Source organism: Melanotaenia boesemani, chromosome 8 (assembly GCF_017639745.1).
Source record: "Melanotaenia boesemani isolate fMelBoe1 chromosome 8, fMelBoe1.pri, whole genome shotgun sequence".
NCBI lineage: Eukaryota > Metazoa > Chordata > Actinopteri > Atheriniformes > Melanotaeniidae > Melanotaenia > Melanotaenia boesemani.
Window position 1 is genome coordinate 11,761,912 of NC_055689.1, and position 23,612 is coordinate 11,785,523.

General features: G+C 36.3%; 1 protein-coding gene across 9 annotated transcripts in view; it reads left to right on the plus strand.

Moving 5' to 3' along the window:
* Nucleotides 1-23,612, plus strand: part of ctnnd2b (catenin (cadherin-associated protein), delta 2b) — a 170,677-nt gene that overhangs the window by 53,408 nt on the left and 93,657 nt on the right. For 8 of the 9 annotated variants that reach the window (XM_041993031.1, XM_041993033.1, XM_041993035.1 and 5 more), the window contains exon 3: nucleotides 8,658-8,770. In XM_041993031.1, the coding sequence (XP_041848965.1) occupies nucleotides 8,658-8,770 (113 nt within the window). Of the gene's footprint in view, nucleotides 1-4,405; nucleotides 4,586-8,657; nucleotides 8,771-23,612 lie in introns of those variants that run through there. The other variant, XM_041993037.1, reaches the window with a different exon arrangement.

A 23,612-nucleotide genomic window follows, 5' to 3' on the forward strand; every position in this document is an offset into this window, starting at 1 on the left:
ACATATAATTATCTGAAGTTTCGATTTACCTTCAAGGAAACAGATGGTATTGAATTACCATTCATTCATTTATTTATTCATTTTCTATACCGCTTATTCCAATTCAGGGTTGCAGGGAAGCTGGATCCTATCCCAGCAGTGAGCAGGAAAGAGGCAGGGTACACCCTGGACAGGTCCCCAGTCTATCACAGGGCCAGCATAGAGAGACAAACAACCACTCACACTCACTCCTAGGAAGAATTATAGAGTGACCAATTAACCTGTTATGCATGTTTTGGATGTAGTGAGGAAGCTGGATTACCAATTTGCACTAAATGTATGCTATCTAAACCATTTCTCTCTTCTTTTTAAATTAGGTTTTTAGTTGCACCAAAATATCAACAAAGACGGGTTCCAGAAAATTTTGTAGATATCCTTTGAACAAGGGAGAACTGTATCTGCTTGAATCTTTTCTTTATGTATCTGCAATTGTATTTTATTCATCTCTCATTCCATCTTCATCCCTGCTACCCCACTCAGTAACTTTCTATGACCACACCTTCCTGTGTTTGCGTGTTTCTTTGTTTCTCTTTGCCTTGGGGACAACGTTGTAACTAAACGGGCATGCTGTGCCTAATAATTTCAAAAAACAACTGCACACAGTAGTGGTTTGGCTTATACAGCCATTGTGACATTTCCTCATTGAATGGACCCTCCTTGTCATAAACATCTAAATGCCAAGTGGAAACCACAGGGCCCAATTAGACCACTTTATTCTATAGAAAAGAAGGAGTCAGCCATAGGACACGAAATCCAACTTTACTCTCCATGCAGCCCTCAGTGTAGGGCCTGCACTGTCCAACAGTCATTCATTTTACTTTAGTAATATCTGAAATGGGGCCAGCATGGTCCTATAAGCCTATGACTGCATGCTTTGACTCTCTGTCTCTCCTTGCTTTGTCTCCAGTCAGAGACTAAGGTCGGAGCTAATCTTTAGTAATGCAATCAGCTGACAAGCACTTGATTGTAGAACCCTCTCACTAAGACATATTAATTGTTGTCCTTTTCCATAAATTGCTTTTCAAGCTATTAGTAATCACATAGACAAACACACATGCACAGAAAACAGTAATAAATTGATGTCACCATCCAATAAGTGTTTTACTTTCCTTGATGTGATGGTTGTAGCTGAACACTATCTATTATAAGAGGCTTTCATTTGTGATAATAATGGTCAGGAACTAATGGCGGAGTTAAAATCCCCTCAGGGTGCAGGGACAAAAAACAAAAAACAAAACAAAAAAAAAGTGTTTTTTTTTTTTATCATCCCAAATATATATAATATAACATTTTAGTTTCTTGTATAATCAATTTTTTAACAAGAAATAAAAACAGTGTTCTGGTTTATAAGTCAAAATGTTTAAAATTGACTGATATCAAGTTTAGCTATTTGAATATTCATTGTTTCATAGTTTTCTGTGGTGGTAAACTAAACATATCAGATGTTCACTGTTGTTCAAGTTTTGGTTGTAAAACTAGATTTTTGGAAGAATTCACACATCTGGCTTACAGAGTACCAAATTTCAGAGAAATTTGCAATAAATCAAATTATGTCTAGCTACAGTAACTAAATTGGATTAAATCTGGACCTGCCCAGTCATCCAACCCTGGTGTGGTTTCACCATCAGTGTCAGCTTCACTCTCTCAATCTGAACTCTTCCCAGCCAATTATGTGGCAGCAGATGCAGGAATGGAGTCATGTAAACTGAGCTGATTCAGATTTGAATAAGGAAAATGACTGGAGACTTTGCATGTACAGAACGTATTTGTTGGCACGTACTTGTTAGTTTAGTTAGTATCAGTCAGAAAGAAGGGAAGTGAACAAGTCAGAGAAGGTTAAAGAAAGAGACTTTCTGGCATATAGGAGGTCACATCTTTAAGGACGCCATGGATTCAGGTTTTGAGTCAGACTGTATCTGGGTAAGAGATGATTGTGGATGCTTGTTTTTTTTATGTGTAGCTTCACTTCTTCCAAAAGCTGTTGTTCTAGCTGTTGAATGAACCTATTATTCTGTACAGCAGTGATAGGAGTAACGGCGTTAAAATAAATGGCGCTACTTTTTTCAGTAACAAGGAATCTAATTACTCTTTTGATTGTTACAACGCAATTACCGTTACTGAGGATAAAACTTTACTGACAGTGCGTTACTATTGTAAGATGAGATTTGGGTGAACAGAAGTTTCACATTTGTTCGGACTACATTCTGCTGCTGCTACAGTAGAGAGAAGGCGGAGTGATAAGCCTGAAACTGGAGAACAGAATGTTTGAGTAGAAGAGCTGTGGAGTTGTGACCGGGTGCAAGTTAAGTGAGTATGCACCATTTAATGCCCAGGTGACCCGGCGGCAAGCCAGGTGAGCGGAGTTTTCACTTCATTTAAAACGAGCAATCAGCTGAGGCATCAGCAGGATGACCCACTGAGATCCGACGGCTTTTTTAAACACATGGATGAAACAAACTAATCAAAGCCGATTTTCTGATAAACTTAGAAAATGTTTCAGCCTGATAAATAATGTTGATGTTTGGCCGTTATTTGTTGAGTAGATAACTTCACATTAAATGATCCCTCAAACAACTTATGCTGATTTTATTCTTCTTTTCAGCTACTCTAGGCAGCAATGTTATGTTCCAGTCCAGCTAATTGTTCTTATTTGTTGAGAGACTGCTAATGGACACTGTTAGACTTTGCAGACTACAGACTGAAAGAAATGTGTACAAAATTATGGCTTCATTATTAACTTTTTATTATTTTTATGATCAATTTGATAAATTTGGAACAATTTTTTTCATTGAGAATTGCTTTATATTGTGCTGCATCCATCTTTGTTTTGTATCATGACTGGCCTCCACGCCTCTGCAAACACATCCCCACAGACTGATACAGCCATCAGAGTGTTTGTCTGTATTAATATAATAAATGATGTGCTGTCCTCCACTGTTTGTAGTTTCATCTTTGTGTCATCAGATCAGAGTATTTTGCCTGTTGTGGTGAGGGAGGCATTCAAATAAAATTTACGAAACTAGAATGTGTCTTGTTAGTTAGGAAGAGCTTCTGTCTGTCCATACTACTAAAAGACCTGATATGTGGGGTGCCCCACTATAGTTGTCCCCATGTAAGGATTACTAATCACCTCACAAGATCACCACTGGCTTGTTGGTTCCCTGCTCTTCACTTCAATGATTCAGTGTGGCTAGTTTGCCTGATCAAGAACATTTTTGGTAGTTCAAAACCATTTTAGAATGATGATTTTGGAACTTAGTGTTCCAGCCAGGAGCCAACCATTACCTGGTCAAGCCTGGGGCAAGATTTACCTCATCATATTTTCTTGTCTTTTTTTTTTTTTTTTTGGTAGATAAAATCTCTGTTGTTGATTCATCGTTTGTCCACTGGTATTTTCACAAATTTGTTCATGTCTTGTTAGTAATGCAAAATCTGTACGTTTTATTTTGCCCCCTCTGTCATAACTCTGCAACCCCCAGTTTGGGAACCACTGTAGTAACTTTTATTTGCTGGAGAGAGCTCAGAAAAGAGAAAGGATGCAAAACGGATACTGAATTAGCCTTCATTAGGGAGCGACGTTTAGTCACGTGCCTGTTAATTTTCCTATCCTTTAAAATGATTGAGTTTTGTAAAGTTGGATGACATTATAATGGACTGATTTGGCATTTTTGTTGATAGATGTTTATGTGTATGTGTAGTCACATTTCAGAACACATACCTACTATATGTTTTACTACTACTAATTTTTCTGGCTTTTTTCTTACATGCTATTTTGTGTTGGTTTATTTCAGCTAATGTGCGTTTTGCCCCCATAAACTCTTTACATCTGATTTCAAGCCGCAGAAGTTTACTAAGGCATAAGACTGTGCGTGTGCATGTCAACATGTTTGTGTATCGGCATGAGCCCACTGTTTTGACTGTGTGTGTGGGGCTGCTTCCATTCTGCCCCATATCCATCTTCAGTCTGCCTTGCCTCCCCCTTTCTTCAAAATCTCCCCCCCTACCTCTCTTGCTTTTCAGCGATGGTGGATAAGGGAAAAAAGGGTTGGGAGGGGGTGCAGATGGTCTGGTCAGAGAGCAAAAGGGAGGGAAGGAGGCAGAGTGAGAGGCAGAGAGTGATTGGCGAGTGGCGGGCTTTTTTGGCCGGGCCTGTCGGTGGGAGGGCCCATTGTGATGCAACGTTGCATAAATAATGCCACGGGGCTTCTAAATGCTCCGTTGCCATGGGGACCTTTGTGCCTCAGTGAACAGCCAGTGTATGTGTGTGCGTGTGTGTGCTTCATGGCCCCTGAGGAAGGAAAAAGAAAGAGAGACAGAGAAGGTGGGGGTGAGAGGGGGGGCAGTCAGCTCAAGTGACACTTGTGGTCTCTGAGTCTCTGTCTTTCTCTCTGTCTCTCTATCATTTGCTGTGTCCTGACCCAGGACAGATGAGTGTTTGGAGGAGTGTGAGGGAGCATTGCTGTTACTTTTTGACCAAAGGAAGAAGAAAAGCTGGATACTTTGTGTGCAAATTTGTGTGCTTTTGTGAAGCATGGTCCATGTGAAGGTATGTGTCCTCACAGCTTAAATTTGTTTAATTTACATTTATTTCCTTATAGCCATTTCACATCTGCACTTTATGGGAATGAATTCCATCATGGGCTCTGCCTCTTCCTCGGCAGTAACAGGTGTCTGCCTGTCAGCTCTGAATTGGAGGGAGCGTAGATCGGAGGGGCAGCAGGAAGGGGGGAAAGGAGGGAGCGATCGCTTTTGTTCTGCTGTTTTTAAGAAGACTTTACATCTGAATTCTCACGTCTCGCCACAAAGCTAGTTAGTCAGCATCTCAGTCTCTCTTAGCTAAACAAGCAAACAAAACAAAACCAAAAAAAAGGAAAGGAAAAGAAAAATTGCTTCACACCTTCTTCATCTGCTACAGAGATATTGTCTTGAAGTAGGTTTCTTTCTTCTTGGTCTTTACATCAGCTGAATAGGGAGTTTGATTTGGCTGCATAAAAACTCAGTCTCACAAGGGAAAGCTTCTTTTTTTCTTGCATGCTGCAGTGTCTGAGATGTAAATAGGAAAAGCAGCTTTGTAACCAGTGGCTGGGTTGTATTGACATCAGAGGATTTGCAGCCTTTTGGTGATGTGATCACAGACACTGAAAATCATCAATCTGCTTCTGATGGGTGATTGGCTTCCTTAAACCTCAACAAATACTGTCAGATAAGATTAGTAGCAAGTGACTTTTATTCTCTTTTAATTTAATTATATATTATTATCAGCTCAGTAAATAAAACCCACTCTGCAAAAGTTTTCACAACCGATCTTTAGAAGTTTTTTATTTTTAGTGGAGTGTAAACATCCATTGAAATGGGGAAGATTCTGATTGTTGCTCTTGTTACTTAACGGTACTACTCACACTTTAGAATATTTGACGCTCTGTGCATGCAAACATCAGTAGACAGTGCTGCATTTCACCCTTGCACAATTGCAGCCAGTTGCATTTAAATTACATTTAGTGTTTCTGCAGACCATGCATGACTTGTGCACTTAACGCTGCCAGAAAGTCAGCAGGAAACTTTTTATAAACAAGTCACTGGTGGTGGGTCTATCTTGTATATCCTCTGCTTTGACTCAGCTGCAGTTGTGTGTCCTCACACATGCAGGGCAGCGTCCATACAGATGCAATTAAGTGTTTGTGCATGCACGTATGAATAGGCACAGACTGCTGCATGCATGAGGGTGCGTGTATGTGTACATGTATGCCTAGTTAATGCTGATGAGGGGAAGATGGTGCATAATTACAGTGAAACATGCAATTTGATTTGTGAACTTATTACATTAATGAGTCATTATAATCAAATTGTATTATTATGGTGGGAAGCCTGGAGTTGCCTCAGGCAGTATCAGCGTTTTAAGCTTCCACAGACCAGCACTCCATTAGCTGTGTTAGCTGGGAAATATAGATTATGCAAGTGCAAAAAGTCCAGCTTTCTTTTGTATGTTGAGGTCATTTAAAAACTTAGGTTGTTTTCCTGACACTGTCTGTGCCAAGAGGCTTTTTATTCACTTTTAATAACATACAATTGGTGTCTGAACGTATGTAGCTTAATTTGGTTTGAAACTCCACATGGGCCTTTCATCTTGCCCAATTACTGTTTGAGTTATACATAGCTCACAGTTTCTCAAAGTTTTGTGTTTCTCTGATTCAGTGGGAGTAACAGAAGAAGCCCGGTGCAATATCCCTTTCATGTCAGATAATTTAATCACCTTCCAATAACTGTGGTACCTCAGTTGAATAGTCAGATATTTTTTCTGAAGTTAAACTAAAAGCTAATTGTCTACGTTTATTATGTTTACATCATTACAACAAGTCAGTACATTTTTTAATAAACATTTTTTATTAGCTGCACTTTGCAAGAGTTGTGTTTTTCTATTCAAAAAACCCCAACGGTGCTCTGCTGGGTTCCAGCAAAGCAACAAATTTAGCTTAATAGGCTTTTGGAAACTCTTGTGTGATTAATGTAATAGGCTTTGAATTGTCACCATATTGGGATGTTCCTTCACTGCTATATTTTTGCTAATTTGGAGCAATCTTGTCAGGAAGTATGTCAGCATTTATGAGGCCGTTCATAAACCCCCCTCTATGCATCATTCTTGTACGATGTGTCTACGTATAAGATAAATAAATTTATCTGAACTTGATCTGTTAAAACATGTTTCCAATATTCACTGGGCTTTTTTTGCCCTTCTGTTTTTTTAGGGCATAATTTTGTATGCGGTGCAAGACTCGCAGTCATGTGTTTTATGCCCTTCAGTGGTTATTATCATTGTGGGAGCGACAAAGCAGATTTGCAGCCATTTCATGTCCAGGCTCACACAGTTTGGTTAATTGCAACTCAAAACTATACTTATTTCAGTTTTAAAGATCACAAACTTTGAAACTTATGCAGCAGTAGTTGCACGCGCATTCACTTTTGTTGCATTAAGCTGTCTTTTGGACAAAGTTACTTGGTTTAGTTTTTAAAAGAAGAAATTTACAATGTTGACATGATGTCTATATTCGGTATTTAAAAAATGACAATAAAAATGCATGAGAGTATTCATGTTTTGTTCTATACAGTATGGAAATACAATGCATGCACAGTATGTGAACACATTTATTTTTAGTTAAATTCTCTCATAATTTCATATACTGTATGATTGTATCACCTGTTCTTACCAAACTGACCAGAAAAACGGTCAAAAACCTTTTGAAAAAAAAAACCCTGACACCAGTGCACAACAAAAGCACTATCTGTTTCTATTTATTCATATTTCTGTTGGTACAAACTAATAAAATCAATTATGTTCAATCTACTAGCAAACACCAGGCACAAATACAATAATCAGATGTTGTTCCTGTACATCAGCTAATTAGGTGTTTTTCATCCCAGATAAATAAAGCATAGCAACAATTGCCTTCTTACGAGAGAAACCAACAAACTTATTTTTGACTGCCACACAGATGTGATTTATAAGCAACAATCTTACTATATCTGAACGTTTACGTCATTGATTTGACCAAATTTCACAAGTGGTAATAAAAAGTAGAACACCAATAATTACTTTTGGTGTGACACTTACTGAAGATACAGATCTAGTATCTGCTGTTGTTTTACAGTAAAGTGCAATAAAACAGGACTTGATCATTAATGAATCATTAGGCATGAGATGGAAACATCCACTACAGTTTCTATTTTGCTGTTGACATAAGACCATAATTATTTCTATTGTGTTTCTACACAGTTTTTCTTTAATTGAAGCTTGACTAAACTTCTGACTGAAGTGACATGAATTATCCGACCTTCTGTAATCTTCTCCTCTGCAGAAATAATGATAGTCAGTTTGAGATTTAAGCCATTTTCAAACAATATTTTTCAGACAATTCAGGTCAAGCCCCTGTCTGGTTGTCATTTAAGAGAACCAACAGAAGTCCCTGTATCTTATCACCTCTCTTTTTAAATATTGTCTTTTAGCTTCTACATGTTAAATTAATCTTCTTCTATGTATTCCTTACCCTTTGCATATGACAGAAAGGTCATCAGGGCAAAAGCTACAAGCTTTAGTTTGCAGTCTGAGTCTGCTACACTGCATTTACTGATTGAGTCATTAAGAGGTGTAAAATGCACAGACAGCCTCTTTCACTCCTCTCATTACAGCCAAATTGCTGCAACATCAGCACAAAAATCCATACGTGTTATTGTACAGATGGTTTTTTTTAATCAGAATCAGTTTATATATGTTGAAAAAAAGAAAAAAAAACTCACATAAAAACATTAAGAAAGATAAAGTTCTTGTCTCAAAAGCCCCAAACCTTCATCTGTTGTAGAGCTCTGGTAGATGCAGAATAGCAAATGTCACTTGTGCGACAGCTTTAGCTTGGTGTCACAGTTTTGCAGCATGTCAAACTCTTCACTGTAAATATCTGGCAATGTGAAACTGGCAGACACAGCGATATTTGGCCTGTTTTCCCACCACAGACTGCAAAGTCTATTTCACAACAATTAAAAATGTGTCAGAGACAACACAGCCAAAATAATGTTCAGGATGGCTGTAAATGTGACTACTTTGACACATTCTCTCCTTCTCTCTTCAGGAGTTGCAGTTCGAACGTCTGACCAGGGAGCTGGAAGCCGAACGACAGATTGTTGCCAGTCAGCTGGAGAGATGCAAGCTTGGTTCTGAGACTGGAAGCATGACTAGCATCAGGTGTGTGTGTGTGTGTGTGTGTGTTTCCAAAACCTGTCGGATCATCTTCTGCACATTTTACCTGTGCATGTCAGCTGTGCTCTTGCATGTGACTGGATATACAGCTCGTCAGATGAAAATTATACTTCTTCATGTGTGCTGGAAACCACATTTCAAAATTGTTTTGTGTGGTGCACCATATTCTATTCATTCCATGCACTGACTGCAGTGGTGACTTGATAAAGCTGCAGCACAGATTTTCTTTTTTTTTTTTCTATGGTTACCTGCTTTGGCAGATTCTAATGCCATGCGTTGTATTGCATTTGACTGTAAATGTTTAAAATTGTGATCAAAAGCCTAGAAATCAGATTGGGGATTGTGCTGTTTCATAAGGCAGTCACATATTCATTAATATTTAAACATTACAAGTTTTACAGTGCTGATATGTCACTATATTCCCTGAAATAAAAAAAAAGAAAAAAAAAAAAAACAGGCCAATAAATAGTCCCTTTTTATGACGAGCCAAATGCAGGGCTGGGAAAACACAAGGGTGGATACCCCCAGTGCCTGTCGTGAATAGTAATATGCATGCCAGTTAAGCATCATTTACATTTGTACGACTCCACAAGATTTGCATTTAATATATTTTACAGTGTTATGACACAACAGTGGCATTTGATTCAGTCATTCTGATCCACTTTGCTTTGTCCTCCTTTAATCCCATCCGGCTGTCGTCACATATGGTATCCCCGCAAATGTTTCACAAAAAGCCCTGTTAAGAAATTAAGCCTCTTTTCCCCCAGTGAAACACAAGGGGTTTCTAACCCTAAACAAAAGTGTGTAGTTTTAGCAAATATAGTAAATTCAAAAAGGGTAAACAGAAATACATTTAAACAAAGAATCATGATTAAGTGTGAAATTATTAGAAACAAAGAATTAAATAATGGAAAATAAAGGTCTGATGTGATACAAGTGTAACACCTATTAAATTAATGATGCTTCCTACTACAGTTGGGGATAATTAAAGCTCCAGTTACCTTTTTTTGAGGAAACACAATGTTGATAAGACGTCTACCTTTAACTTTACTCATCTACTTAAATAATATAGACAACTCTATCAGACAAAGCTACTTTTACACATATTAACACGCTATGATGCTAGTGTTTATTTTGGTTTGCGTTTTTGCTAAACCAACAAATTAAAGTTCAGTTTTTATTATGTTGTTTTGGTCTGATATGAATCTTTAACTGCTAAATGCTGTATATTTTTCTGACTCTACTCATTAACCTTTCTGCTCAGAGCCTGGCAGCTAGCATGCTTTTGGCTAATTTTGTTGTGATGAAAACAGAAGATTTCTAGTCGGCTTTTAAATGAGGTTCATTGTGAGCTAAGGCAGTGTTACAACGTTATAAAACTAAAACAAAAAAGCTGACAGATGGTTGTACTCTTTATAGCACTGGAAGAACTGTATTTTCTATCGGCTTTCAGTTTCAGTTTTCAGCAAGCTAGCTAACAAGGCTTCTGGCCTGAGAGCTATCTTGTTTGGAATAAGTTGTACTCACACAATTTGAACATTAGGGTTTACGATTATTGGAATAAAGTTTTTTAAGTATACTACACAAATTAATGATTAAATTAAAATCTGTGCTTTGTTGCCTTTGAGCAGTTTTATCCCATAAGAAACATTCAAGCTACTACTTTCAGTTGATAAACACAAGGAGCCTTTTTTACCCGTCACATTTTTACAACATTTTGAGTAATTACAGTATGCTCACTTTAGCTGACCTCACTTGAAAAACACATGCTAGCTGTTTTCAGCTCTTACTATTATTGTCTCTCATTTTGCCACTCAAATTAAATATGCAGAATAACACTGGCAAGGTGACAAAGACAGGGAGAAACTGGGTTGTCATTTTGTGAAACGTGTTGCCCAGTTATTTTTGAACAGTGCTGTATGTGGACTGTCAAAGCTAGACATTATGTGAGGACAGAGGTGTGTGAGTACATGGAAAAATTTGATTTTTAAAGAAAACCAAAGTCAAATTGACGTCAGAATTTATGACACTATCTAAATTTGAAATGATTTTGTAAAAACCAAAGACAGTCATAATACTAATATAAAATTTACTGTTTAACTTGATTTAAATATCTAAAAAGCTTGTAAACCAAACATGTAAAACTTTAAAAACTGCTTATTCTTTCATCAATGTGCTTTTTTAAGTATAAATTTGATCAAAGCAGCTGCATACAGTAGTTTAAATTCATTTTAAATGTTTGCTCAGGTTTTATTAAGAAATAACAGAAAAAAAATTATTTTCATCTTTGCTAATGTTGTTTTTGTCCATTGAAATCAACAACTGCTACTCACAAAAGAGAAATAATGAGCAGCTGTCGCCATAATCTATTTTTCTGTTTAAAGCCTTCTCATTTCTTTGTGATAAGAGGAAGAAAATTCTACACAATGTGAAGTGACTGTCATATTATCTGCTGCTGATTGAATTTTTAGCAGAGCCTTATCTCTGCGCTGAGCCCAAAGAACACAGTCTACGACTTCTAAACAGGTCCCAAAGTGAAAACAGCACTCTTGACACAATAGTTGTAATATACTTAAGTCTGTCTCTCAGGACAATGTAACACGATTAAATTCCTGGTCTGTTTCTGCCTTACCCCCTCTCCCATACTTACTCATAAACAGACTCGCACAATCCATCATCTTTTTTCTTCTTTGATTCTGTTAAAGTGTGTGGGGATTCTGTCTGTCTCAAACTAATTACTCATCTGCTTCTATTGTAGCTGTCATTTCAATTTGAGGGGTGGACCGACAAAGAGCAGGAAGATGGTCTAAAACCGATTCATTCAGCAGTCTAATTAACTAGTGCATGTGTTTAGCTCTTCGGTGGAGCTGCATTCAGGGCCCCCAATTTAAGCAGCAGCAGCATATGATGGAAGAGGTTTGGCGACCAAAAAAACGTCTTTCACATCACCAGCCAGCTGCATACAGATGGAGTTAATGCTGCAGCCTTGATAACTAGATTAGATGGGTTTATTATTTAGTGAGCGGTAGAGCATCCTGTGGATCGCACTGTCTTCCATTGCTTTTTTATAGGTCATCCACTTGATTCAACTTGGAGGTAATTACTAAACAGAAAAAAGGTTAGACAAACAACCCAGTAAACAAAGCAATAAGCTGGAGGATTGTTGTGTCTGATGTGTTAAGGATTTATCATTTAATTACTTCTGAAAAATTATGATTGCTGGCATGCTGAGGAGTTTTTGTTTAGTGCTCATTGTCCGAAAGAACAAAGAAGCGAACTAACAATAATTGGCAGACAGGACATGCAATTTATGTTTGTACAAAAAGACATAGATACAAGTGCTGAAGAGGGTGGTATACATAATGTATACACTATGGCAAATTGGGTGGGGGAGAAAAAAAAATCAAGTGATGTTTGCTGTTTTTTTTTAAATGGTGTCATACAGAGTTGATTTCTCTTTAAATATGAATATTTGTTTTGGTCTTAACAGCACAATTACTTGACATATATGTGTTTGTTATTTAAAAGTGGGTGTTTTGATTCAATGTGTTTTAGTAGAATTTGATTTGTCTGATGATGGTGATTGAACATTACACAATGAAGATAAATGATTACTCCTAAAGTGCTGGATGGCCAGTTATCATTTCGAGGTTGCAAAGGGAATAAAATAAGAGGAGCAGTCATTTCAAACTTTTTCTGTGACTGATTATTTTACATGTAGATGTAACAAAAACAACTTGCATTAGAAGACATGGTTTATAAGTTTGGAAATTACTTGAAATTGATGGCTGGTCAACATGTTATTTTATTGGTCGCCTACACTGCAAAATTGTTTCTTTAGAAATTCAGACAAAGTCTGACACGGGACGCAAAAAAAGCAGTTATATCATTAATACTTAAATGGGTCAGTGTTGTCATTGAGAATTATTTGGTAACTTTTAGAAAAGAGTTTGTTGCCTTTAATTTAAACTAGATAGCAAGACCAAATACAAGATTGTTAATGGAAAGAAGCAGTCTGTCTGCCTTACTTTGGGAATGCTGCAAGTTTAAATAAACGTCTTTATGAAGTAAACCAGAATCAGATCTATTTATCATCATATATACATTTAACAAAAATTAGAAAAACTGGTGCATACAAGATAATAGATTCAAACCTATAAATATTAGGTTAAAAAAATACAGTTTTTTTAGCATGTGTATGTACAGTATAAATTAGGAAAAGAAAAAAGATGTAATGATGAAAGGCCTCCATTGTATAAACAATAAAAGTTTAACACTGAAGTTTAAAGCTGAAGAAATCTGAAAAACTGCAAACAATGTTATAAAAATTATATACTATTCAGCATTGTGACTGCTCTGGAAAAAAAAAAAATCAATCTACTGGTTGTTGTTTTAATTGTTTGGCTATGTTGTCCAGAGGGCAGCAGTACAAACATGTGAGATGAGTCCTTGAAGATGCTGTGTGCTCGCTTGATGCATCGACAGTGATGAATCTACTCTATAGGGTGGCTAGCTGGATATAAATGATTCTTCAGCTGTAAAGATTCCCTGTTTTCAGCTGAACAACAGACTGTGATAGTATACTGACTGTTGCTGCTCAGTATTTTTTACCTTTTCTTGCTTTAGCTAGCTTAGCATGGCTATGTTAGCATGACCGACATACAGTTTAGCTTAAGTGGTATTTACTTGTACTTGTCTTCTTTAGCAAGAGGTGTATTATTTAATATTGTTATATGTACTAAACTATCAGTCTTAAGTTGCAGTTTTGGATAGTACATAACTTTGGTACTTTGTGTTAGTATCTGCTAGCATTTTTAATTTGACATATTGCGTTAGTGTATTTCCTTCCTTGTAGAACGGCATATGAATTTATTCTTTTCATGAATTTGTATGTTTTTTCTATGTAATACCCCATAATTATATGTCTGTTGAGGATTTAGTTTATGACCTTGTAAACAACTGTTTTGTGAAAAGTCATGAAACAGATTTCTGTACTTTGAGCAATCAGGCTCAACAACAGCAACAACTTTTCTATTCCTTAAAATGAAAATACAAAAATTATGATGAATTTGAAAGAGAAAAAATAGACCTCTTCCTATTAAAAACTAATCAAACAGCACATTTATTGTATAATTTTGATGATAATTCAATGCAAATCCTTGAATTCTGTATCTTCAAGTTGTCTGGAACTGCTCAGTGTAGCAAGCTGTATCAATGTTGGACAAATCAGTCACAGATATTCATATATTCTCTTGAAAAGCAACAGTTACAGTTTCCACATCCAGATTAATCATAACTTAATAGACCGAGGCACGGGAGATATGATAAAACTAAAAGTAATGAGCAGTAAGAATACAATGGCTGTGCGACAAAGATACATTAAAAACTTTCTATAAAAAGTAGGATAAAAGCAGAGGTGTGTTTTGTAATATTTTAGGTGTTTAGGTGTGGCTTTTGATAGATTAAATCTGGGACAAACAACAACTTAGAAAAACCTAAACAAAAACAATTCTAAATAATTAATATAAAGTGGAAAAACATATATCAAAAAGATTTTTTTTACCAAAAATTGCATAGTATGAGAATCATAGCTATTTTTTCAGTGGTTTCAAGTTAGCTACCCTTTCTTTTTTTATTTCTTTTCTTGAGTGCTTAGCTTTGTAATCTCTATAAAAGGACAAGCAAATGAAGCACATAATGGGAAGCTGTCTGTAGAAGGGCAAGGATGAATTGAAATAAAAAGTTATTGTTAAGAGCCATAGGGGTGCTGGCATCTCACAAATCTGCTCCTGTTGTTTTGTGGAAAATGAGAGGTGCTAATGAGTTCTTCAGCTTTGTCTTTGTTTTAGGTCTTTATCAGTCACCAGAGGTCACAGTATCTGCCCTGACATATGCTGCTGCTTAATCACTTCAAAAAGCACAAAACAAAAGGGTGTGGGGTGCATGACTGTGTGTCATCACTCAAAGTGAGACTCCATCTGCTCAAAATAAAGTGTGAATTATATTGCCTCATCAACATGTATTATAATACATGTAATTCCATTGATGATTGAATTATTATTTCAACCAGCTCTCATACAGATGGCCTCCCACTTGACTCTAGAATACAGAGGAGCTGATGGTTAATTCAAAGGCTAAAGTGTCCAGGTCTTGTGGCTGCAAAACAAGCCCATATCATCACCCCTGCACCTCTGTGCTGAACAACTGGTATGAGGTGTTTGTGTTTACATGCTTTATTTAGTTTAAACTGTAAATCACAGATTTCTTTTTTCTGTTTTTTGGGGTTTTTTTTGTTTTTTTTTACCATTTTTAGCCAAAAAAAAAAAACAACAACAAAAAAATATGGAAAAGTTTATGGAAATAGACTTTCCATAAGTCTCACACAACATGAAAAACACGTAACCGTAAAAGATGTAATTTCATTTCACATAAAAGAACTGTTAAAATACATTTCCAAATAGATCATTATTTCACTTAAACCTACTTTTGATTCAATAATTAATCTCTTAAATTCAAATTTAGTATTGTTAATACAGGTATAAAATTAGATTACATTATTGATTAATAATACTATATAATATTTCTCCTAATAATAAAATAAATATTATTTTTTTTATTTTATTTGTTTAGATGTTTACATTTATATTTGTAAATGAATATTAAATATTATGACTTTTAAATATCAAGAAGTATGATTAAACTATCAAAATTCATTACAATAGTTTTGAAAAATCTCATAATAACTTATTATTGAAAGAGGGTGTAGTTTCTTTCCCACAGGACTGTAAAATCTCAATACAGAAGCCACTGTTGATGAAGTTTAATAAACTCATCATGCATGAGCTGCACTGTTCTAGCAGATTTATTCTGAGATTGTTACAGACTCTTTAAGTGTTGGCTAACCAGTAGTGCCAAAGTGGGACAAATATTCACATTTATATTGTTGGACCTGCTGTAAGTTCCAGCCAATTGTCATCAAACTTTAATTGATTATTTAGTTCTGCCTATTTCTCTTCTCATCTAGTGTAGCTATATCCAACCTCAGTTCAAACTGTCATCTGTCTTTATAAATCAGACACAAAGGTTTGGCTTTTCCAACTGCAGCTACAAAACTACTAAAATCACTACTACAACCACAAAAGTAAAAACAGCCAATTGTCATTTAACTCTTCAGTGATTATTTGGGCTGAAGACCAGACTCCTGAAACATAATCAGATCTGTTCAAATATGACTGCTGTCTTTTTCTGTACAGGAGCTCTGTAGTGTCCTTAAACATTATACAATGTCAAACATGATGAAAGGCATACAGGATGCTGTTGCTTTGTGTATGAAGCTGGGTTTCATTGTTGTACAGTAATGTGCTCATTTAAACTATGGCTGAGCTCCGGATACAAACAGGCACTTTATGACTGTGAATTTGATTTTAATTAAAGTGATAAGAACGGACAATCAAAAAGAAAGACAAAGAAATGCAGTGGGTGTCACAGAGTTTGAAGCAGGAGGAAATAAGTCTCAGTGCGGAACTATGCAACAAAGCTTTCACAGTAGTTTTAGTTTCACAGTGTATCATTAGAAAATCTGTGGAAAGTGCATTGCAGCTGTACAAATACCATGCTGTACAGCAAACTCGTTTTACAGTCAGAAGGGATTTTTTTAAAGCACGACTATCTGCTTGCTTATAATGGATCACTTTTAAAATCTATTCAGCACTACAAAATCATCACCATTTACAGCAAATGTTGTGTACAGAAGTGTTATATTACACTGATTCAGAAAGATCTTCATTCATTGTGGCCATACACTGTAAAGAAATATGGATGAAGTCACCATGAAGTCATCTTTTGAACCTCAAGTTTGGAGCCTAGAGCTTATTTGTGTTTAGTCATTGCTGTCTTGTCTCCACATTGTGAAGAGAAGGTGATACTTAAAAGCTGATTGGACAACCGTATTTATATTTGAGGACAAATATTCAACCTTAAAATTATTTTTACATTTTTCCGCTAATTTTTGCTAATGATAAACAAAATAAATAACGGATTTTGTGCTTCATAAAATAACTTGATTCCATTTTTAAGTGACTTTTTGACTCCTTGGAAACCTGAAATGTACTGGAGCTAGGTTTTAGCATCCATACCATACTGGCTTCATGTCTAAAAGTGAAAAATTTTATCCATCTTTTCAAAATGTTGTGCTTACACTTCCTTATGCAAACTACAACAATCCAACTAATGTTACATTAAAAACAAATAGTTATTTTAACTTCCTTGACTACATTGTTATATCATATTAAATTTGTGAATAAAGTTTTGTGTAAGGGTTTGTATTATAAAGACTTTTGTACCTAATGTGATCAGTTGTGTCATTTTCAGTGCGAACTCCTCTGAAAATAGCAGCAGTCTGGTGACTATGACCTCTTAAGAGTTGCAAATCAACATAAATAAATATCCAGCTCATAATCATGTAACAGCTTTACATCAATATAAGGTCTGACATTAAGAGCTTCCCTCCCTTATCCTGTTATAAAGTTTAAATGTAGTCTGAATGAATGACTGAGGAAGTGTATTATCCAAACACAGCAAAACAAATTAGCCCGGGGCCCTCTTTTTAATAGAACAATAAACACATCTAAATTCACTTTATCAGCTTTGGGCTTTCTATTTTTATTTATCAGTTGTCATGGCTCATAAAAATGAGTTTGAGGTCAGCTGACTGGCCTGTAAACTGGATTTTTATATGCTCTGTAGTTTCTCTGATGGGTGTGCACAGTATTTACATGCACCAACAATGCATTAATGCACTATTGAGCATCATTTTCGTAGCGCTACCAGCATGCATAACTGACTTAACTATTATGATTTTCTTTCCAAATCACATCATGTAAGCAGTTCATGCATTCATATTAACTTATATAATATGGCTAATATGACTACATAATTACAGATAAACCTAGTCACACTGTATGCATGACAAAAGTGACAAAAGGCTGCATGTTGATGCCGTGATTAGCACAGTCACTGCAAAACAAGAAGCTTCGTGGGTCAGACAGCATGCAGTTTAGGTTAAATGGTGATTCTAAATACACTCTAGGAGTGAGGGTGAGCGTTTGTGTCTGTGTTGGCCCAATGATGGACCTGTCCAGGTTGTACCCTTCCTCTTAAATTAATAGCAGATGGGATAGGTTCCAGCCCCTCTTCAATTCTGAGCTGGAATAAGTGTGTAAAGAAAATGGATGGATGGAAAGGTTTAGCATGCAATATTAAAGCAGAAAGGAAACCTCACAGTTATAAGTACTGACACAATATATTGGCCACATTTAGTTTAAATTGTATTGTTGACTGTATAATGATAATAAATGCTCCTAAATCCTCATTCTAAATCCTAAGGGCAATTTTTTTTTCTAAAGATTTGAAATAGAAATTGAGTTTAAATAGAAAAAAAGATACTTTTTTTTTTTTAACATGAAAGTAATTAATAATGAACTGTTTGCAGTAAAATTAATTGTGAGCAAGAGTCTTCCTGAGAACATCAATATATTCATTTTTTTGTGTTAAATATTTATATTTGGACTGCTAAGACTCCATCTCTCAATCAGCACTGTTAGACCACATTATACGTTCCTCTCTAAATGCCAGAGCTCTGAGCAGATAAACTGTGGATAAAATGCAGGCAGATTTTAAGTTGAAGGCCATCGCTTCTTAGCTGGTGTTCAGTCTTTTCAGCTTTTGAAAACTTCTAAAAGAAAGTTAAAGAAATGTTATAATTATGAATTTGACAATGCAAATCCTCTTGAAACAAGAGAGTGCATCACTATTTAACATCTCTTTGTTTTCATTAAATAACCTAATATTCAATATTCTCATTGCACTCAGCCCTTTATCACCTTTTCCTTTCACTATTTAGACTTAAACGCCCTCTGGTGCTCTTATCAGCTGTGAAATATGGAAATACTTTACATTGAAAGAATTAGTGATAACTAATGTGATAAGATTGTTAATTTTAAAACCTTTATTGACCTAGAGAAGCCTCCCTGCTTGATAACAACAGCATTGGGTTTGGGTCTCTGCTCTTGCAATTAATCTGTGTGGCACAGGAAATGAGAAGGATGGGTGCAAGTTACATTTTAAACACCAGCATTTCTGGTGATCCATTCTTAACTCTAGGTATTGATCGGCTGTGTGGCTGCAGAGAGAATAGTCGGGGAAAAGAGGAAGAGGAAGGAAGGGGTAGGTCATTATGGTGTGATCCACTGAGGGCTCTCCCTCTTGATAAGGTGAGAGGATAGAAGGTGGAGGGCAGAGGAAAACAGATGTGAAAAGAAAAGGGCATTAAAGTTAAAGTAGGACAATTTCACAATATAACAGAGGTTGGTTTGGTTATAGACTAGCATATAAAATAAATGTTAATTTTGGACATGAGCAACACACAATACACATGTTTGGTATAACTCAATCAAATAAGCCAGTCATATGTTTGCAATACAGCTCTTTTGTTAGACTGCATTTCAGTTTCATTATCCATATCTCTCCAATAAGGGGTTTCAAACACAACACACAGTTTCCAAGATATCACAAATGAGAAGACGCAGGCCGACCAGCTCCATCACAAAAAAACAAGAGGTTGAAATATGAAGCAGGAACACACACAGGAAGAGGACAGAGAAGAGAGCATGGAGTCAGCTCGGATGCAAAGTAGGAAAGGAGGCTGACGAAGACAACAGAGGGGGTTAGGGACTGATGAGAAGAGCCGGAAAGAAAAAAAGGCTGGGAGTGGGGGGTGTAGGTGGTGATGGAGGGGGATGCATTCTCATGTTAAGCCCCTTTAACCCGCCGCCCTCCAAACACACACAAACACACCGACTTAGTATGAGTCACTGGGAGCCCAGACACTCTTAATAAGACTAATATCCTCCACCGTCACAGACAGGCTCTGTCTGTCACACACGGCTGTGGATTTGTGTGTGTGAGTGTGTTATCACGGTCATGTGCGAGTATGTTATTGATCTGCCAGCAGAAAAGACAGAATTGTCACAGTTAAGCGCAAATGAAAACCTCTTAGACCACAAACATACACATAATAAGACACACATGGCACAATTTTTCTTAGAAACACTCACACACTCCTTCAACACCATTATGTTGACTTAAAAAAAGCTTAATTCTAAACATACAAGCGCAAATGTAGTGTCTGGTTAAAGCAGACTAGGAATATGTGATTCAAAACCCCTTATACAGTAGAAAAAAGTCAGTAAAAACATGTCCAGTAGCATTAACCTTTGTCTTTTATTACTGATTTTACTCCAGGCCATTTCACCTAATCTGATTTCTTGAGGCATTATTTCGAAGAATATATTGATTAATATGAACATTTTAAGCCAGATTAGTTTTATATCCAAGCTGCTAAACAAGCATGATCAATCCACTCCTGTGTTTTGTAACTGGAGAGGTCCTGTTTTGTTAACTTGGCTACACCTTTTCATTTTTCTTTTGTCCAAACCTTTTTGTTAGTCTTTGGAACAAGGAAGTCATACTTTATCATCTTCCAGGACTTGTTTCCAAAATGCATTAAGCTTGTTTAGATATTTGTAAGCTTCTACTGCTGAACTATTTTGATTGTATATCTGCAAATCAGTCATGCCTACTGCCCAAAAATCAGGCTTGTAGAGCTTTCATTGAGATTAATTTCACTGCAGTGACACAGTTTTTTCCTTTTTTTTCAGTGTGCTATTAATCTAACTCACTTTAAAAAGTGTATCAGAGACAGACCAGCTAGATTTTCATGACTATCGAAGCAAACTTTCCAAGGCTGAAAAAAAAACATCAGACTTGTAACAGCGTGTACTAAGGGTCAGCGAGGGCTTCTACCAAATTAAATGGAATAAATCCACTTGTCTTGTATGATGTATAATACACTACACAATAAAATATGCACTGAAGACAGGACTTATAAAGAGATGAAAAGTAATTTCACTATTCCAGGATTGCCTATAGCAACATTAATTAAATGAGCATGTCTCAATTTCAGCTCTTTGACTTTAACAGAAATCTGGTCACACACTGTGCTAACCCACATACACAAGGTTTTTAGGAAACTCTGTAAGCTACAATGCCAGCAGCAGATGTCTTAAGCAACATACTGGTCTTATCGTTAGCTATGACCACCTTAGCCCTGATGAGCTAGCATTAGCCTTGGTTAGTGTTAAGTTGGTGTAGATTCTTAGTCATCCAGGTTATTGTAATCCTAAAAGCTTGAGTAAGGGCAAGTGGACCACTATTATCCTTGGGGTCAATTTGATCCCATTCAGTGTTAATTATTCAAAAGATAATAGTTGACTTGTTTTTGTGCTTCATTTTCCATGACGTTTCCAAATTTCATGGGTACAGTTGATTAATCCTAAATTTATCATGATGATATTTGTCAGTGTGCTGAACACATATTGCATCAGTGCTCCTCTGAGGTCAGTTTGACCCCAAGTTGTTTTAGCTGTGTAAAACTTTCTGTGTGACCCATGTGTGACCTAAAATCTCCACACCTGCAAGTGCAGAGCTACTTTTGAGTTGATACATGACATGTGGAGGGGAAACAATATTCTCATGAGAACTTTTCTATGGAGACAGATATGTGTGTCTGTGTGTGTCTGTGTGGTCTGCTACTCACACCTGCTGAAGTAGAAATGATATTTCCTGCTCTGTGGAGGGCAGGGTATTCCCGCAAGGACATTGGTACTTCTTGCACGATCCCTTCCAAAAATGGAAAGGTGATATGACTTCTCTTCCCACTTCAACAACAGGGCAGTGCAGTGCTTTCAATATTATAAAAATGGTTCCAGGCCACCCCAGATACAGTCAGCCATGTTAAAAACATCAAGTTCGACATGACGGTGGCGGTGCAGGAAATCATTTCATTACCAAAACTAATATACTAGGGCTGGGCTATTATCACGTTAATTAAATAATAATAATTTTTAAATGTGGTTTTATCCTTGTGGATGTAAGTTTTGAGGCAAGACAGCAAAGGTAAGACATTTTATGACTGCTTTACAAACGAGAAGCATAAATAGGGCTTCTTTTGTGTCTGCTTCAGTGAATCTTGGTCATAGCGTGATGAAACTTACAGGTTTGGAATCTGTGAGATGTGTGCTTAGAAAGATTGTTTGTCCATGTTCATGCTGTCGGGTGGACACAGGGATCCGTAATGTGTGTGTACATATTTTTCGGACTATGTGCACCTGGTCTTTTAATTACTTATTTTCTTAATTGTGTTTGGTGGTCATAGAAATGGTGTTACTGAGCTGTTAGCTGAGATTCTGGACTTTCTGTGAACACCACACATGTTTATAATTACATTTACAGACCTGACATTACAACCGTAAAACCGGATGTTAACCCCTTAACTCCTGGATAACGGAGGTTGCAGGAGCAAGAGGTTAAGCTGAACAGTTGGAGCTAAGAATGCAAAGGTAGAGAATTTATAGGTAAGAAATCTGGATAATGAATGACTAAAGGTGCATGGATGGAAGTTATTGTGCATATTGTGAATATTTATATTACCTCAGAATCTGGAAGCTGTGAGAGTCTAATCCTGCTTTCTGTCTGTTCACCTGATGGCTGATATTCATTTATATTATATCTTCTGTGTTTAGAAGGAAGCAGCTTCACACAACTTTAAATTCATCTTGCTGACTTTTTTTACCTTTTAGTTAGTAAATCCTGAAAATTTCAGTCATCTTAATCGTAAATATTTGATTTTATTACATCAATATTGAAGATGAGATTTACAAGAAATATTTTAACTTTTACTCTGTAAAAAGAAAACTGCTGCTAAAGCTGTTTGTTTAGTGTTTGTAAATGAAAAGTTACAGCATTTTCTTTACATAGCAGTACTTTTAAAGGAAAAGGAAATTTTGCGATTAAAGGGGCTAGAGGACAGGTTAGTTTTCATTATCAAGAATATTTATGTGTTCAACAAATAACAAAGTGTCGGACACAAAAACTTGGTCAATATTTTCCTGTAAACCACTGTTTGGAGGCAAAAATCGCTGGGGTCAGATTGACCCACAGATTGATTTGATAGTAATACTTGAGGATAATAAGTGGGTTAAAGACTTTTCAGTTCTTATCTAAAGGCCCCTTTTAGTTCTTCACAACTTCAGAGAAAGTGAAGAAAGCTTTTTAGAGAGGTGAAATCTCTTTAAAACAAAGAAAATTTCCAGCTGCCTTTATTTAATACAGTAACAATAGCTGTGACATTTCAGGATGTAAAAGAAATTATGTAATATTGTTCAAATTCAAGATTGTTTGATGTCATTTAACATGTTTAACACAAGGGAACAAAATTATGAGCCACAGGATCATTAGTAAGACACAGACAATTAAAAGAGAAAACATAAACCAGGCAACCAATTTATCAAAAGTTGGAAAGCACAGAAATAAAAATAAATATGAAGGAAAGTAAATGTATTGTGATTTAAACAGATTGCATGGCATTGTCAAGTACTATAGCAAGATGTTGCACATTATAATAATGCAACTTACAGCACATAATATTGCAGCATGTTACACACAGTCAACACACATAGAGATTAAGTTAATAAGAGTCTCCAGTCTGTGTTCATTGTGAATTTCTTTGCAAATCTAGGCTCATTTTAGGTGCTTAGATGTTTCCTCCTGTTGTTTGAAATCTGCTGTGCCAGTGCTAATATAAATCTTTAGTTGTCAATAACTTGTCCATGATCATTAATTACCAAAGATCTTATTATTACCAGAACCTATGGAGCTTCCTTCTATACCAATAGCACCAGAAACCTGATAATACTGCTATCTGACCTTC